We start from the raw sequence: 18,091 nt of genomic DNA, 5'->3' as shown, positions 1-18,091 counted from the left end.
CAGAGCGTTTCTCGTTTTCGAGTCAAGAACCGGTTGCATCGGTTTTCAGATCACCAGTACACTGAACCGAGAACCGTTTCTGTCGGACGCGTCCGATTCGAGAACCGAGGAGCTGATGATACTGCGCATGTGTGATTCAGCGTGAAGCAGACTGACACACAGCGAGTCTGAACCGAACTGATTCTTTTGGTGATTGATTCTGAACTGATTCTGTGCTAATGTTATGATCTCTGTCCACTGGAACGCTATCACTTTTAATTTAAAACGGGTTATTTAAAACAATTACTTATCAAACAGATGGAATTAGAAATAAAGGCCTGCCTCTAATAAAAGCCTGCTTCAAATAAAAGCCTGTTACCTTCTGCAGTTCAGGCAAATAAAGGCCCCGACTTTTATTTCAAACACTTGGTGGATTTTTATAATTATAGGGTGGTTGTGTACACACTGCCAACACACATTTATGTTCAAACAACATGTAAAAGTGCTTTTCGCATCCGATGACCCCTTTGAAAACTTACTGGATCCAATCTTCTGTATGATCATTTAAATCTAGAAAACCCCAACAGACTATAATTCTACCTAATGTCTGTGTTTATTCCAATGGTTCTCAAACTCTGGCTTGTAGACATGGTGTGGTAAAATCCATTTTTATGAGGAATTGTTTTTGTTGTTTCACTTTAATTATTCAATTTACAGTTATGAGCATCATTTGGGATCATTAACAGTAGTGGTCTAATGAATTTAAACGAACTAAGAACAAAAGAGCAGTAATAGCACAAAATATTTTCTTTGTTGTTCGCTTACATGGCTGTACTGGTCAAGCATCTTCTGGCTGTGTGCCAGGTAAGGAGTCATGAACTTGGAGGTGTCCACCTTCACCTTCTTCCTAACCGTGCGTTTGGGAAGACCACCAGGTCCAAGCTTAAAAAACAGCAGTCAACATTTAAGACAGATGCACATGGTTCAGCGAAACATCTCTAACATCTTTCAGATGTACATAATTTCAGCAATGAAAGCCAAAGCGCTTTAAGGAAAATTACATCACTTAATGGGGAACAGTTGGAGGACCAAAAACACCTAATTTTCTAATATATAAGCAATCAAGCAGCATGATTCTGTACAATTTTATTTAGCCTATATTGATTTACACCAAAACAGAAAATGGATGAGATAAAGATTCCAAAGATTATCCAATTGTCCAACACTTACCTTCAACATACTCTGCATTTGTAAACCATGCAAATTAGTATTTTACTTTTTATATGACAAATGAGTGAAAAGATTGAACAGAATTCTTTAAACTTGATATTTCACTGACAGGTTAGGTTAGTTTGTATTGGGTAGACAGTTATTCTATTAACATTCATTAAAAAAACATGCTGAAAAACTACAGAAAATGCACTTTTGGGACAGTCAAACCAAGCACATTAAGCATTCATTTTCCCACATAATACTACAGCATAGACAGACATAAACTAAAAGTAAACATCACATTTATCACACATATAGAAAGCTCTATTACCAAACACTCACTGTCATCACTAAAGCGCTGTGGCATTTGCATGGCTCTGAATCATGGGGGCTATTTTTTTGGAAATGTGCTTTAAGAACTTACTTTGAACATATTATTCTATTTTCACTGACTCATGAATTGTTAAACAAGGGAGTTTGTTTAATAATCCACTCTTTAAGTCGGTATCATTAAAACAGATCTTACTATTAAAAGCTAAGCTGCTATGTGAAAGGAATATGGAATAGCCCCCATGGCATGTGGAAGGGACGCACGCAGATCCTTTTTACCAGGGTAGATCATTTACCTCAACACCATGAGACATTGAGGTGGTCGTGGTGGTGACTGTTGGACCCTCCTCATAGTACTATAAATATAGGAAAAACTCTGGCCTTTCAAAATGATGATCACACACTTTAGGGAAACACTACAGTGCGACATTTTCTTGCTCTGGTTGTTCAAAACACCCATTGTGAACAGAAATACTTGCATACCCAAACTAACATTTTAAGCTTAACAAATCAAAAATAAATTTGCACCAGTGTACTAAAGACTTCTGAAGCTTAAGCAAAACAACTTTGCATGGTATCTTGTGTTTTTCCTCTCATGTCAGCAGTTTCCCTGCTTAGTAGTTTTGGGTGAATAAAATCTAAAAATAACCTGTAATGATGCTTTTGACTGATACTGGTCTTCCTCAACAAAATTTGCCTATATTGATCTACAAATACATTGTTGCTCATAAAAATCTCACTTAGTATATTGTGTTTAAATGTTAATTGAATATCTCAGTAGCTGTTTAGGGAATACAAATCTTATAATGTGGTTGTTTTCCCAGTAGACCTCTGACTATAACTGACAGAGCTGATTGACTAGCTGATGAAGAAGCACCCTAATGACCTCACCACTATTATTTGCAGCTATTGTTATTGTTATGGTAAAATATTCCTACTGGTATTTAGTCAGATATCATGACAGACTCTCTCAAACTGTCATTTTTGGATGCCACATCACAAAGGCCTTCAAAGAAGGCTTCAAATATTGTGGAACCAGAGCAGGAAAAAACACTCCAAATCTATGAATTTACAGGAGTTAAAGGTTTTTTTTTTATTTGGACCAGTGGACAGCAGAAATACATACACACACATCTAGGTTTTCAGATCCTGTGATTTGTATATGGTTTTTCCTATGACAGACAGGATTCAGGAGACGGAAAATGGTGAATATTCATTAAAATATGGTGTAAATCAAAATCTTTCTATCCAGAACTTACAGATGTTTTTTTCCACAGATCCCATCCTCCCCCAACCCCCCCAAAAGCATTTTAACAGCATGACGTTGACAGCAAGTGGAGTGTAATTTACAACACGGCTCGTCTCATTTGCCTCTCTGCAAGTCTGCCGTAGATGTCCACTTCTATATTTGTATTTCTGGAAAGAACAGCTCAGCAAATGCTGAAGGCTGCTTTTCCATTAATGGGGAGAAAATCATATAAAAATAAAACTTTGCCTAAATTTGAAATCTACTTTTTATTAGAGCTACATTATTTCTATAAAACACTATAACCTATAAATAATAATAATAAAAAAATTATACTATTTCCCAACAACTGTAATTGAAAAATCTGCTAAATACTAAAGTACAAAATGTGAATCTCTGCTTTCCATGGATCCATTGAAAAAAGCCACCTTAATTAACAGTTACAGTCTCTCTTCTAAGTGTAGATGAAAGTAGTAGTGAAATCAGATTGTATCTATTCCAAAAGATTCTGTTAAGATTCCCATCTTCTCAAAATGCTAGATGGCGAATTTCCATTTCATGGATATGTTAAAGGGGAATCCAAAAGCATTAGTTCGAATAGTTCTTTAAAAAAAAAAAAACGAATTAATGAGAAGTCGTGTTAATGCAATATTTGGTAAACCCCTATAAGATATCTACAACAGAAATAGACATGAAAGTATACAAGGCCTACTTTAACTCTATTTCTCATGGAAATACTGAATTAAAGTATCAACCTTCTGTTTTCACTCTTCCATTGAACACTCAGACAGACACATTTACAATTCATACAGACAGTATTTCAATGAATAACATGACACAAACAAAACTGCTGGAAGCTTCAAGAGGAGCTGTGGTAAAATCTTGTCATATTTCTTTAGAATTCCACAAAACGATATGCAAAATTACGCTCATTAAGCACTTGCGATTACATTTTCTACATTTGCTTTGTCTACATCAGCTCGTAATGAAGCTTGCAGTGGATTTAGTTGCTCTGAACAGAACATAATCCCACTGTTAGTATAAAAGTTGAGAGTATTATATCTAACAATGGTTATTTCCATTCAGGCTTGCAGGAAAACATTACATTAGCATGTTCAGAATAAGATCTTATTATCAGATTATGACAAACTGCTGCAGGGGTCATTACTTAACTGTCATGTGAATGATGATTTGCCATGTAATTGATATCTTGTTAATATATGTAAAGAATTACATCTATTGAAGAGACTGCATTGATACATTAATTACTGGGAATAAAACATTCATTGAATGGAATTTACTGCACTAGAGCCTCCAAGGAAGAGGTCATTTGAAATGGGATCCAATGCTAATCATATATGACATGGGAGCTCCAACTGAACTGCTGACGGTGGAAATATCATAGATCACTATTCATAGGGTTAGCCACTATAGCAATAGGACTGAGAGCGATGGGGCATAAAGTTAAAAAGCCCATATAAGTTATTCAAGGGGCTAAAAAAAATAATTCAGAGCAGCATTATTGTCATTCTTTCATTGAATGAGGGGACAACCTCTAAACAGATGATAAAATATGGACTGCAAGGCATCAAATCTGTATCTTACCTCCTCCATTATCTCTTCTTCATACTCTTCTTCGGATGCCATATTCAAACAGATTTAGTGAGTCTACACAAGCAAATGAAAAACTGTCAGACACTAGCAATGGTAATCTATATAGTACATATGTTACTAAATACTGAAAGCATTTAACAAATTTCTGTTGCAGACAATGAAAAATAAACAGCTTTTGAATACATTTTAATGCAAATAAAGCATAGGAAGATAGAGTAACCCTTACTATAGGATTTCAGTTTCACCAGGACTTGAAGCACACTCATAACTTTCACAATGCACCAGAAATCATCTGTCCATTTTAATGTTAAACTTGAAGAACCAAACTAAAAAATTGTAGAAGCTGACATACCTTTACTATATAAGGTTACAGTAGAATTTCAGCAACCCTACAGTAAAGAAAGGTTTTTGCTTTCCATCCACTCGTGTCCCAATCTGCTATTCCACTTTATGTATTCCTGCAAACCTAAACAAAGACAAAAAACATGTCACTTTTTCTCTGACTGAGCTAATGCTTTAGTGTGGGTAGATCAACAAATGCAAAAATTCAAATTTTGTGCCGAAATCTTCCTGTAGGCCTTGGCAGGTGAGAGAGTTTGACACCTAAGACCCCCCAAAAATGCTGCGCCTCCTTGAAGCCTTGCGACAGCTGCTCTGAATCGCTCCATCTATTTGTCGTGTAAGCTAATGCTGCAGGCTGATTGGCTGACTTTGTTTAGCTAGTGGAGCTCCAATACCTTCTGAGGCTGGAGGTTAAATTTAGGTCTGACCACTAACTACTCTTTTTTAGGACCCGACTCCTAGAAAATGACATCAAATTATGGTTTTCTATGCATTTTCATCAGAAAGATTGAGAGGAATGTGGATTGGATTTAAACAAACTCCTGTCCATGAGGTGAGGTGCTTCAGAGATTCTTCCCGTAAAATCAAAGTCCAGGAATAAGTTCCAGCTTTGAGTAATTGGTAAATTGGTTGTTCCTGCAATGATGCCTAATAAAGTCAGACGATTCTTATCAGGCCGTGGTTTAAGGACCATCATCGCCCTAAGCATCACTTCCATCTACCAACAGGCTGTAGAAGATGATCAGTCCAACTGAGCAGGCCATGCAAAGAGTGCTGGAGAGTTAAATCTGGTGTGATGTTTGATTTCATGGTTTTTTCTTTGCTTACCGGTGACTTTAATGTTAAAACGCTTCCCAAGCTGCCAGAGCCTCCCCAACTCTTCCCTCCTGAGAAATGCTGGGCAACAGCTCACAGATGCAATGGGACTCCAGTTATCATGTGCTGCTATCCACCAATCAGTGCGCAGTATTCTCCGGTTTCGAAAGCTAAATATATATCAGCGACCCTTTAGAAAAATGCACCTGTTCAGCAAATCATAATTAATACAACTATGAGGAAGAGAAAGGAAAACACTGTAAAATACCTGGTTTCTTTGAATGATGAATGCAGGGATGTTGCATGCACCAAGATGGAGTTCTGTGGAGGTATGTATCAGGAGTAATAGAGATCCTGGGGCAAAATGAGCTTTTTCTCTGTGAAGATGGCCAGAGAAACTTCTTGAGGAATGGAGCTCAGAGGCTGAAATCAGATCAAGCTGGGGGCAAGAGGGAAATAAACAGTTGACTTGTTCACCAGATTACAAACATCTAGTGAATCACAATAAGAATGATCTGATTCTCAGTCAATATTCTATCTATAGGCACTATACTCAATGCATGTGCACATTCCATCATACATGCATTACATAGCTCAGTACAACATAAATCTTCACATATTCCCTTTATATTTTCTTCTGGATTTTGCCTAAATGTTCTTTGACAGTATTTTTGACCAGACATGTCTTTAATACGTTCTATTTGTGAAAGAATTCTCATACAATTTCTCGCAGTTGACTTGTTTTGTTTTTGTTAATACCAGAGTGGGAATTATAGGGGGTCTGAACACCCTACTTAAGGGTTTAAGTCTGGCAAAAGTATTTCATTTTTATTTTTTAAGTAAATATATGTTTCAATAGGGGTTTTAGAAATTTCAGTAAGGTTTAAAGTTAGATTACAAATTGGTAAGAGCACAATCCCCAAATGTTACTCCAAAATCCTTGTCTGATGACAGACCATAGAATCGTTTTCCTTGACAATATTTCATTAATTATGTATTTTTATTAACTGTTCTGGGGTGCGTTTCCCAAAATCATAGTTGCTAACCTGTTAGCAACTAACTTAGTAGGTTGGCAATTGGAAATTGTATTGAAACCAACAAAGTTGCTAATTTAGCAACTATGCTTTTGGGAAATGCACCCCTGAATGCCAGATCGAATGAATCACTTTTACCCTAAGGTCTGAATTAGTTCACGAATCAGTTTGACTAACGTGCTTAATCGTTTGCAGTGGATTTTGTACATATTTAGGGATGACTTGTAAAATAGAAAACAAAAAGAGATGGGTAAGGTGAATATTTACCTACAGCCCATTGCAGAAATTGGTCACTTAACGTTATCGTTTGTCATCGATGAAACAGCTCTTCATTGCGCATGCAGTTTCGGACTCTCCGCTGCAGTGAAAGGCCATTAATGATGCCACATATCCATAATAATATTAAGATATGGGAAGACATTTTGTTTGACTACTGTTTAAAACTACAAACACACCTAGTAAGTAGAAAACGAACGTAAATGACAGAAAATAAGCGCCAACAGTAATCCGCTCCGTACTTTCCATTAGGATTAGCAACATAAATTATTTTTATGCAGTGCTTTGTGCTGCTCCCGAAAATTCAATGCCGTACCCCCCTTGAAAATCATTGTATAATTCGTAACACTCATTAGATTATCTAAGGGACTCGTTAAAAATGTTTTTTTAGCAAGTGCCTCAGATGTCTGCAATGCATCTCTAAGTGCTTCTGCAGACAGCCAGCAGCTCTCACCATTCTGTGCTCTTTCTTTGGTCTCCTGATGAGCATGTTACAGTATTAAAACTATTCAGGGACGCTCAAAAATACAGCCGACACTATTTTAAAAGCATCCTGTGGCTGTAAGGGGGTATCATCATGTTGATGTTCTGTTCAGCCACAGAGGCCATAGGTCTATTTACTTTAGCCCATTATATCATTGCGTCTCAGGAACAATTTGAGCAATACACGGCTCTTATACACCTCCAAGGACGTGATATATATTAATTTGATAGTGACGTCCTCCAGCCATTCCCACTTCAAAACTCCTGCAGTTCTGCAGATCTCCACTGTGTGGGGCGTCGTGACTGAGCTGAAGGACAGAAGCAGCTGGGACTGTGTCAGCTCAGCGTTTCAGACTGTCCTCATATCTTATCTCTGCAATACCTAGCACTGATCACATCAAAGGACAAATGTACGTTTATATACACAGCATATTCAAATTCACATTAAAAACATTTACATATTTTATAAAAAAAAAGCTTACATTGAGACTATATATATATATATATATATATATATATATATATATATATATATATATATATATATATATATATATATATATATAATGTAATTTATTCTAATGATTAAAAAAAAAAAGATTTTTAACCAATTTGCAAAATTTCCACAATGTATTTTATTTATGTGGCATAACAGCATTAACACATGCCAAGGGTTTCACACATCAGGGTTATTAAAAATAGAAAAAAGAAAGTCACTTGAAATCAAATAAATGTTAACTGAAATCCAATAAAATATTTAAAAAAATATATTTTATTTCAGGTAGTTGCAACATTTCTAATTTTCATTTATTTTAAAATAAGAAACAATAATGAAAGCAAAGTTAATAAAATATATTTTATGTATTGAAAAACTAAAACTATGACAAGACACACAAAAAAAGCAAACAAAGTAAAATGAAAACAGAAAAAATATGCAGTATTAAAAGCTTGGTAAAATAACTCATAGAAGCTATAATAGTCTTTCAATAATAATAATAATAAAAACTAAAATAATACTGTCACAGACTAACACTGAAAATAAAACCAATTTACAGCTAATTTGTTAATTTTTATAGATTCTTTGCTTGCTAATTAAACTAGCTGGCTGACATTTTCAACCTGTGTCACATTTTAAGAAATGGAAATTTAAGTGATTATGCAGTTTGCAACTTATAATATCAAGGATTGGACAGATCAGTATACTGAAAAAATACCAACATCTATATTAACTGGTTTTGAGTATATATATATATATATATATATATATATATATATATATATATATATATATATAGCACCACGGAATCAACCGAAATACATCCGTTTATACGGTTTATACCAACAAAACTTAAAGGGTTTGTCCACCCCAAAATGAAAACACTTAACGGACCTTGACACTGTCATTTACTTGGCAGTCTATGGGACAGTTTCAAGCCTCCCGGTTTTCATCCAAAATATCTTAAATTGTGTTCCGAAGACGAACAGAACTTTTACGGGGTTGGAACGACATTGGGGTAAGTGATTAATGACAAATTTTCATTTTAGGATAGGGTATCCCTTTAAAGCAGATAAAAATAGCTCAGTAACACTTTAGTTTAGGGACCAATTCTCATATCAACTGTTTATTAGTACTTATAAAGCACATATTAATGTATTTTAGATTACTTAATCCTAAGCGATACCGAGAACAGGTAAAAACATGTACTACTGTGCTTATGCACAATTCTTCAGTACAGTAGCATGAGGCTTTGAAGCTTAGTCACTGAAAAAAATAGCATAGGTAATAAAGGAGTCTGAACAACTGAGGATGAGTATTAAAACACCTTGGATGACTCCTCATTAAAATAAAACCACATCTCTCACTCTGAAAAACAAAACACTGTGGTATACAGATGCAGATACTGTGCTAGAGGAAACCTGTTTACCATGACTCCAGCAATTGAACTTAAAATATAATTTAAAGTCTGCATGAACATTATCTGCAAAATCAAATGTCAGAAAGTAGGTGAGTTTGTATAGGAATAGCATTGTCACAGTAGTTGAAATGTCATTGTGCAGTGTTTTTGAAATATTAGTGTATATAACAAGTACACAAAGAGTTTATGCATTTTAACAGACACATCGATGTGTTGTCCTGCTTCAGATACAAAATGACTATCAGGATAATGGGGTCTCGCCTGTCATTATTAGGTACTGATGTTCTACACGAGATCAGTCGAGGGTCAAGAACTCTTCAATGTGAAGAGGACCAGAATAACAGCTCCAAAACAACAATTAAAGGCTGTTAAAAATAAAACTTAACACTAAAGGTAAACTTAACCAGGTTACAGAAACATTTTCCCCCTAAAATTGTCTTAAAAAATAAATTAAAATAATAATTTGGCCATTTATGCCATTTTTACATATTCCTTAATTATATTTTAAGTTACCGTTTAAAAGTGCATTGTGTTTGTTACCAGTGACAGCAAGTAAAATTTCAAAATTAATCTATCCACATTAAAAATATCTGAAAATAATAATTGAACACTTTCTCTTCACATTTAAATAAAACTACACTCTTAAAATCAAAGGTATTTAATTGGCATTGAAGGTTCAATGAAGAATTTCACATCCATAGATCCTTTCCTTTGACCAAAAGCTTCTTTTGGTCAAAAAAAAAAAAAAAAAACAAAAAAAAAAAAAAAAAAAAAGTTTACTTTGGGAACCAAAAAAGGTTCTTCTGCATTTCAAGTATTATTGTGAATTTTTTTGGGGGGGAAACTTGTTTTTAAGAGTGTTTGTAAATGTATTAAAATGTTCTGTTCTTACTAAAATTAAAGAATTAAAAAATTAACCTGCTCCGAAGTCCGAATTCTGTGATATTATATGTTTGGTCTGTGGTATGTATTGAAATTACTATAATTTTAGTATAAATGTTCTGCCAAGATTGCGCTAATATCATTCTTAAACGTAACTTTTTTTTCTTCCAAGTTAAACATCTTAATTTCCTTTTTATAAAAATTAACATGAGAAGCTCTCTTTCAACCACGTGTCGCCCCCTAGAGGTAGCCAAAGGACCGAGACAAATAACCAAGCTCAACATGATCAATTTTGACAGTACTTAAAGCTCCATAGGGAAAAATCTGATAATTAAAGTGTGACAGATAAAACAGATTAACAGACAGATTTTTATCATGACAGATAAAAACACTTTATTTAGTTGTATTTTATATAGGTGCAGTCTCCTCTTGCATGGTAATGGGTCTCCTCCTAACTGCAGAGGAGACAGAGAGTCAGGTGCAGGCACAAGGTTAATGAAAATACTGGACTGTACACACTGGGCAACACCATGTTAGCTAGCTGGGAAAAGCAGTGAGGCCACTCCAGGTAGGGTTCTGCTCAGCTAGAGACCAGTTAGTCCAAGGTCTGTGCAACCCCTGTTACTCTATCAATGGCCATTCACAAAGAAAAACACTGAGTTTATGCTGTCTTGCAAGTCCTGACTTTTTTTTACTTAGTTGCAGATTGTTTGTTCACAGGTTTCAATAATCTGTAATAAATAAATCAAACAAGTTCTGGTGACGTCGCTGGGCCACCTTCACAGTGAGCGACACCCGGCCTCCACGTCCAGTGGGAAAGATAGAGAGAGCACACTGCTATCTGAGGTCAGAGGTCATCTTACTCGCAGCCGTGACATCATCCATTCCAGACCCTGACAGAGCCTGTGGACAGGAAAGAGACATTCAGCTCGGCCAGTTAACAATGCTCCTTTCTTTCTGTCTGTAAATCGGACAAAGAAAGACATTTGTGCTCTCTGCCTGTCAGTCAGAGAAAAGCCTCTGAACTAATGACCCTGGCCATAAAATGAGGTGCAGCAAACATTAATGACCAATCAGACTTTCTGTTACGAAATCCACTGACTTTCTGGATCTAATTATGACTTGAAATGTATTTAAACATTATTTTCTGTGCATTATGGGATCTGTATGCATCCAAAAAGCAGTCAGAACGGAGTTAGAAAAAGGTCAATTGAATCTGCTTTGATACGTTTCATGAAATTTTGCATTGGCCAGGGTTGTCCATGGAAGCTAATTCCACCATAAAACAAACATTATGCTTTGGTAAATCGGTCATAACACAGAAATCTAAATGATGAGATAAAAAAATCAAATTTATGACATGCTATGTTTCTACCTTTTGACATAATTTTTACTTTTAACACCAATTTAAACCTTTTTTTGTCAACCTTTTTAATGCTTCAGCTCATTTGAACTTTTTGTAATAATTTTGACTGCCATAATTTTGACATTTCAATTTCAACATTTTGTCATAATTAGGATAATTTTGTTTTCGTGATTTTGAATTTTGTCATAATATTACCAAAAAGTCATTATGACAAAAAGTATAAATTACAAGATAAATATATTCATAATAATCAAAAAGCAGTCAATTTCAACTTTGTACATCATAATTATGATTTACAAAGTGTTTTCTCTTTTTCTTATGTGGTGAAAATAGGCATCTTCCATAGTTGTCTGTTTGATTTATTAATAAAAACAAGCATTGACTAGAAACACAAGGACATGTCTGCATTTGTCTGATGGCAATGGCTGTCTAAGCAACATTTAGACATCTAATACTGATTCATCACTTCTATCGATGCTAGTTCTATATTCAGCCAAAATGACTAGAACAGTAGACTTTTACATAATCTATGATTCATTACATCTTCTCTACTGATGAAAACATAAAATAATTTAACTGGATCTTTGTAAAACATATTTTTTGTGTGGCTCTGTAGGTTTTTGTGGCTTTACCCTTCTCCAGTGAGAGCACAGCAGGCCTGGATGTGCCACTGATGGTCTTTGACAGAGGTAAGCTGAAGACTCTGGGAAATCTCAGCAACAGTCAAACAACCCTTCACATCTTGCTTGTTGGCGAAAACCAACAAACCAGCTTTTTTCAGATCCTAATAAAGAGAAAAGAGGAATTGAAATCAAGTAGCGTGATGATGGAACAGAAGAGAAAACCGGACAGTCTCAGAATAATCCCTTCAGCAAATGTGTGTGCATGAGCTCCAGTTCTCATAGTGACATACATATACTCGCCTCATGGGCTAACATCCTGTAGAGCTCCTCTCTGGTAACTGAGATTCTCTCTCTGTCTGTGCTGTCCACGACTACGATCACAAACTGCACAGGAGAGACACATTAATGAGACATACTCTTTATAATTCAAGATCATTTCACAGGGGTCTCAGTGTGTCTACCTCGGTGTTAGTGTAGTACGTGTTCCAAGACGAGCGTAACGATTCCTGTCCTCCAATGTCCCACATAAGGAAATGTGTATTATTGACCACAATCTCTTCCACATTGCTGCCTATGGTGGGTGAAGTGTGCACCACCTCATTCATAGAGCTGGAAATGACGAAAATGACATGAGCACAAAAAGATCAACAAATAGGACAATACCACAAATACAAAAACATTACAAAATGAGGCTGTAATTTGCATGTTGTAAATCACACAACTGCATAAACTTGTGTATATGTTTGGTGTCAGTAATTTTTTGACAGAAATTAATTCTTCTATTCAGCAAGAACACATTCAATTGATCAAAAGTGACAATATAGACATTTACAATGTTATAAAGGTTTCTATATTAAATAAATGCCGCTCTTTTGAACTTTATATTCAAGAAAACCTGAAAAAATATCAGTTTCCACAGAAATATTAAGCAGCTTTTAAAACAGCTTTTTTTATAATTTATTATTTATTGTTTTTACTGACCCCAAACTTTTAAATTATAACATTTAAATCAAGAATGGACTACTAGATTATAACTAGTGCAATAGTACTTACAACTGATAAAGTATGGTGGTCTTTCCTGCATTGTCCAGCCCAACAATAATGACTTTGTGCTCTGGGGGAAAAACAGGAAGACAGTTAGGCTAAACGTTTTAGTATACACTTTAGATCATACCCAGCATTGCAGCCATTCATCTTTCATCGATTTCAAATTAGCTAGAATATTTAATACACAATCATGTGTAAAGGCAGTATTTGACTGTGTTATTGAGCAGTGTCATCCTACACACACAGTAACTCAAAGTAGAATGGGTGGTGTCAAAGTCTTTTCTTCCAACAGAAAGGAACTGAGTAAATCTGAAGAACTGAATAATGGCCAAACCCAAAGAGTAAAATATGCTGCATGTCTCAAACATGTTTTAGGCTGGAGACCAAAAGATCCAGCCTCAAAGGCACTGTTTATTACACAAACAGTTGTGTATGAGATAACACAGTGCACTTTATACAGTCAACTTATCATCTGATTTAAAAAAAAGCCTGCCTAGCATCTTAGTAACATTTCTCAATTGTAATATTACTATGATTATTATGCTATGCAGCACCATTAACCACGTTGCAACCAATTAAATATCAAATTCTGAAAGACTCCGGATAGAGTTGTTTGCACCTGTAAATGTGTCAAAGGCATGACAGTCAAGCTGACGTGGTAACACATTTGAGTGTGTGTAAAGGTGGCTGAATAGTTTCCACAAGAGAAAACAATGCTTAGCTGCACATGCAACAGAACTTTGCATACCGCAGTTTATCAGGCCTGACAATGGAAAAAGCTTATGTAGAGCTAATGCAAATATCTTAATCTAATTTAACTGACTGCCTCATGCGAAATAGCCAGCACTTTTTTTCTGTGCCAAGGTCCACAAAACATGCCCAACAGAGGAAACAGGTTTTATATAATACACATATCAGTCACCTTTTTGGGGTGGTTTCTTCATATAGGAAAAGTGATTGTGAAAACTCGTTTGGCTGGACATTAAATAGAGGTCTCTCACAATTATAATTTTGATAAAACCATTAAATAGAAAAGGGAAATGAAATCAGCATCCACAGACAGGATGTGGGGAAACATTTGAAGAATTGCTGAGATTCATATCTGCTGAAACTGATGTGACAAAAAAAGGTAAAGGTTGATAAACTTCTTGATACCCGAATATGATTATTTCAGTAAGTTCAAACCACAATTGTCTGAGAACAACTGAATGAACCTGTTTTCAAATAATCAGAATTCTCATCTCACCCTGAACCTGAAGATGACTGACAGACAATATGAATTGGAGAATAAAGAGAAAGAAACCAGAAAGACATCTGATCTGAGTTAACACAATGACCATGAATAGACATACAACAGAAGAAAACACTGCACTCCACGTCACTACAACAGACCTGCATTCAGACATTCAGACACACCCATTCAGACGTGTTACTAAATGAGTCACAAGTATGCACACTAGATAGATCACTGTCCTTTTTGGGGACACAGAAACTTTAGTCTCTCAAAAGATCATTCTGTAGATAAGACCTCAGTCTTGCTCTTATTAGACTGAGTCATTTAATTTGAAATGAACAAACAAAAGAGGAAAAGTTCAAATAAAAGCATTCCAATTAGATGCTTTTACCAAGACACTGTGAAACTGATGACATATCATCATGCCAGCTAAGCATTCATACGTCACAGAAGGTTCAAAGGTTAGGGTGGATTTTAATTTATGAGCTTTAGTACTTCTATCAAATGTTTTGCTTTCTCATTCCTTGTATTCACAAGAACATACAAAATGGATTAAAACCTAGTCATTTTGTTCGTAGCAGAAAAGATCATGGCTAAATGGCAAATTCAAATATACAACTGTGGGGACATTTAGATTTAAAAAGATGGCTGGAGTTACATGGTTCTGGGTCTCACTTTCTAGCAGAGCTCATAAACAGGCATGACAAGGTCTCAAAAAAAAAGTAATGATATCTGTAAATTATCCAACTTTAATACAAGCTTTTACTTTCCTTTTTTTTTTTTTTGAAAAATTTGAAATACCAGACTATGACATTTGTGCAATTCCTACAAATCAAAATCTATGTAACCAGCCAGGCAACTTTAGTCTGTGACATCAGTTAGATCATTTGTAGATGTGGCAGAAAAATGTTTCATTTGCAAGGCATTAACATTAACATTAATATAAACATACAATAGTAATACACAAACTAGCCGGTTTATCACAGTGCTGGTGTATTTCATTTGCAGTGTCAACTATCATAACATCTTCCCTAAAGACTGAGAAACATTTAGAAGAAACCTTACACTCACTTTCTCAAAGTATGTTCCTGGAAAGTTTCATACTAGTCTGAACAAGAACAAACATGAAACTGAAGAATAAACAAAGAAAAATCTAAGTGGTACAAAGTGTGCATGAAGGGCTTAGAATCTATCCATTCACAGGCTCTGATTATATCATCCTATCACTTCTGTCAATTGCATGAAATGTTGTGAAAGAATTTAAGCAACTGTGTGAGGCAATTCTTCAGTGTGATGCACAACATGGACAACAAAACACGGGTGTGTGTTTTAGGCATGAAAAGATTTAGTTTAGATGTTTGGGGTCGGTAAAATTTTATTCAAAAATAAAAATAAAATCAATACCTTACCGGTATTTAGCAAGGATACTTCAAATTTATCAAAAGTTAACATAAAGAGATTTATAATGTTACAATAAATGTATATTTTATAAAAAAAAGTAACACCATTTTCCACAACAATATTTAGCAGCAAAACTGTTTTCAGTGTAATATAGACAAATGATTCTCGAACAGTAAAACAGCACGTGTTCGAATGATTTCTGAAGGATCATGTGACACTGAAGTAATGATGCTGAAATTTCACTTTTGCCATCAATAAACTAAATGACATTTTAAAAGATATTAAAAAAGAGAACCATTCTTTTAAATTGTAATATTTCACAATATCTCCTGTATTTCTGATCAAATGAATGCAGCCTTGTTGAGCATAAGAGACTCATTCGAAAACATTAAAAATCTTGCCAACCCCAAAATTCTGAACAATAATAAGTCACCATTAATGACTTACTATAAGCCTACTTCATCTACACAAAAAGAAATAAAACAGTCTAATGAGGATGCTGCATCTGACTGTAGGCAACAGTCTCCAACTCTCACATTACAAGGCTCTCCCAGATCACAATGATCTGTGCAGCTAATGAGTAAGGTGAGAACTGGAGAGAAACGTTCCACTGGGTTGTTACAATCTGCACATGCTCAATTCCCCATAAACTGATGTGCAAATCTTTCAAACAAGATTATACTTTATGGATATCCTACACCATGTATAATAAATAAGAGACCACTGGCTATCCCATGGACTTGTATAACCAGTAATGCTGACACAAACCCCAGTGCTTTGAGGATTACACAGGCTGACCAGCGCTGCAAAATGCCCAGCATGCACAATCACAGAGAGAAAAGAGGCACAAATGTTCAGGCTTAATAATGCAATGGGTGTTTCACTTTTTGATTCATAGGCTGGTGAATAAGCAGGTTAGTCTATTCTCAGTGCTGACTACTGACTTTCACATTCACTTTATATTGATTTTACCTCAGTTGGTAAGTTGTATGTATTTGCAGACGAAATACATAAAACCAAACATGTCATTGCATAGGGGGATATAACAATACTCAAATATAAAATGCAAATAAATATGTTCAACCACATTTTATTTTTATACGAAAATTACATTAGCGCGTCAGAGTTTGACATGTTACACAACAATTACCTATCAGCAAGTAAAAAACTAAAATATCAGGGCTCTAACCTCCATCAACAGAGCCTGAACCTGTCAGCAGTCAGTCCTGAACCATCTTAGGCAGGTTTACTGAAGCCTTGTCGACTGTTTTAATGTAATGACCCGTTCTCAGAATATTTTTGTATTTATAACATGTAAATAATAAATATTTCAGTCGTACATAAGCATCGCTGTTTTAAAACGAAACTATAGGAGCAGGTAAGCAGACACTTGCTAGCTATTAAACCCCATATAGCCAGTCAATATTTAAACTGAATGTTATCTAATTATTTTTATAAATACACTAGTTCACGTACCTTGGTGGTTAAAAAGCCTCCATAATTTTGTGAAAAGGATTCCCATCGCTGGTGTCCGGCCTTGGGCAACGCCACCCAGCAGCAGAGAGAGACTGAAAATCTATCTGCTATCCAGCTAAGCTAACGATCCGGTTCAGTAAAAAATAGTGCTGTCGGTAACAGTTATTCACTCCTTTAATGTTCTCCCCTTAACGGTGTCCATGTTTCGTGAGGAAGGGATGTCTAAATCCTGCATCATTTCAGTGCTGTCACGTCTGGAGGTAAGGGAAACGAGGGCGTTCATTTGGTTCTGCGGCAGCGAGACGAGCGGCTGAACTCGAACTCGATCAGAACTGCTAACAGCCACGCAACACTCACCGGAAGTGACTCGCGCGGCCGGCCTGCCTCTAAATCTATTGTGCAGCCTCTACCTACCTAGGCAACAAGCAGGACACTTAAAAAGCGCTTGGAATGTTCCGCTTGGTGTATGAAATGCTATCTAGCTAGGCGGCTCACTAGGTTTTGAGATACAGCTTCACTCTCACTGACAACATAGTGGAGTGATACTAGAGATAGTATTTCTACGAACATGTATAATGAATATGCGACCAGACGTGTCTAGAAGACAGGTGATCTGTTTAAAAAGTCAAATGCAATGCATAAAAACGAGGAATAAAATAGCAAAACATTTGTCCTAAGTCTATACATGTTCTTCATAAATTAGTTTATTATAAAAACACTTGTGCAATTCATTAGGCCTGCATTTTATGAAATGAATTAAAATGAATTAAAAATATGATCCTACAATAGTCTTTTTTAAATTACGACAATTGTC

The 18,091-nt window shown here is 35.5% G+C and overlaps 2 protein-coding genes across 15 annotated transcripts in view; both read right to left on the bottom strand.

Moving 5' to 3' along the window:
• LOC132095220 (nebulin-like) overlaps window positions 1-5,633 on the bottom strand; it is a 61,468-nt gene extending 55,835 nt beyond the window's left edge. For 13 of the 14 annotated variants that reach the window (XM_059500028.1, XM_059500031.1, XM_059500032.1 and 10 more), the window contains exons 1-4: window positions 5,552-5,633; window positions 4,734-4,847; window positions 4,373-4,435; window positions 805-921 (exon numbers count right to left, since the gene is read on the bottom strand). In XM_059500028.1, the coding sequence (XP_059356011.1) occupies window positions 805-921; window positions 4,373-4,414 (159 nt within the window). In that variant the 5' untranslated portion in view covers window positions 4,415-4,435; window positions 4,734-4,847; window positions 5,552-5,633. Of the gene's footprint in view, window positions 1-804; window positions 922-1,817; window positions 1,875-4,372; window positions 4,436-4,733; window positions 4,848-5,551 lie in introns of those variants that run through there. The other variant, XM_059500029.1, reaches the window with a different exon arrangement.
• Window positions 5,634-10,497: 4,864 nt separating this feature from the next.
• Window positions 10,498-17,665, bottom strand: LOC132095218 (ADP-ribosylation factor-like protein 5A). The gene is made up of 6 exons (XM_059500025.1): window positions 17,278-17,665; window positions 13,173-13,233; window positions 12,581-12,728; window positions 12,420-12,503; window positions 12,129-12,280; window positions 10,498-11,033 (listed from the first exon to the last, which is right to left on the bottom strand). Exons 1-6 carry the CDS (start codon window positions 17,321-17,323, stop codon window positions 10,985-10,987), a joined length of 540 nt encoding a protein of 179 aa, XP_059356008.1. The 5' UTR covers window positions 17,324-17,665; the 3' UTR covers window positions 10,498-10,984.
• Window positions 17,666-18,091: the final 426 nt, after the last annotated feature.

Source organism: Carassius carassius, chromosome 19, assembly GCF_963082965.1.
Source record: "Carassius carassius chromosome 19, fCarCar2.1, whole genome shotgun sequence".
NCBI lineage: Eukaryota > Metazoa > Chordata > Actinopteri > Cypriniformes > Cyprinidae > Carassius > Carassius carassius.
Note: the sequence above shows the minus strand (reverse complement) of the source record. Positions and strands in the feature narration are given on the sequence as shown.

Bases quoted from the DNA above. Each gene is read 5' to 3' on its own strand.
- LOC132095218 (XM_059500025.1), bottom strand. From the start codon at position 17,323: ATGGGAATCCTTTTCACAAAATTATGGAGGCTTTTTAACCACCAAG. The intron at 12,504-12,580 runs GTAGACACACTG...TCTCCTGTGCAG, and splicing joins CGTACTACACTAACACCGAG to TTTGTGATCGTAGTCGTGGA. The intron at 12,281-12,419 runs GCGAGTATATGT...TCTCTTTATTAG, and splicing joins ACAGGATGTTAGCCCATGAG to GATCTGAAAAAAGCTGGTTT.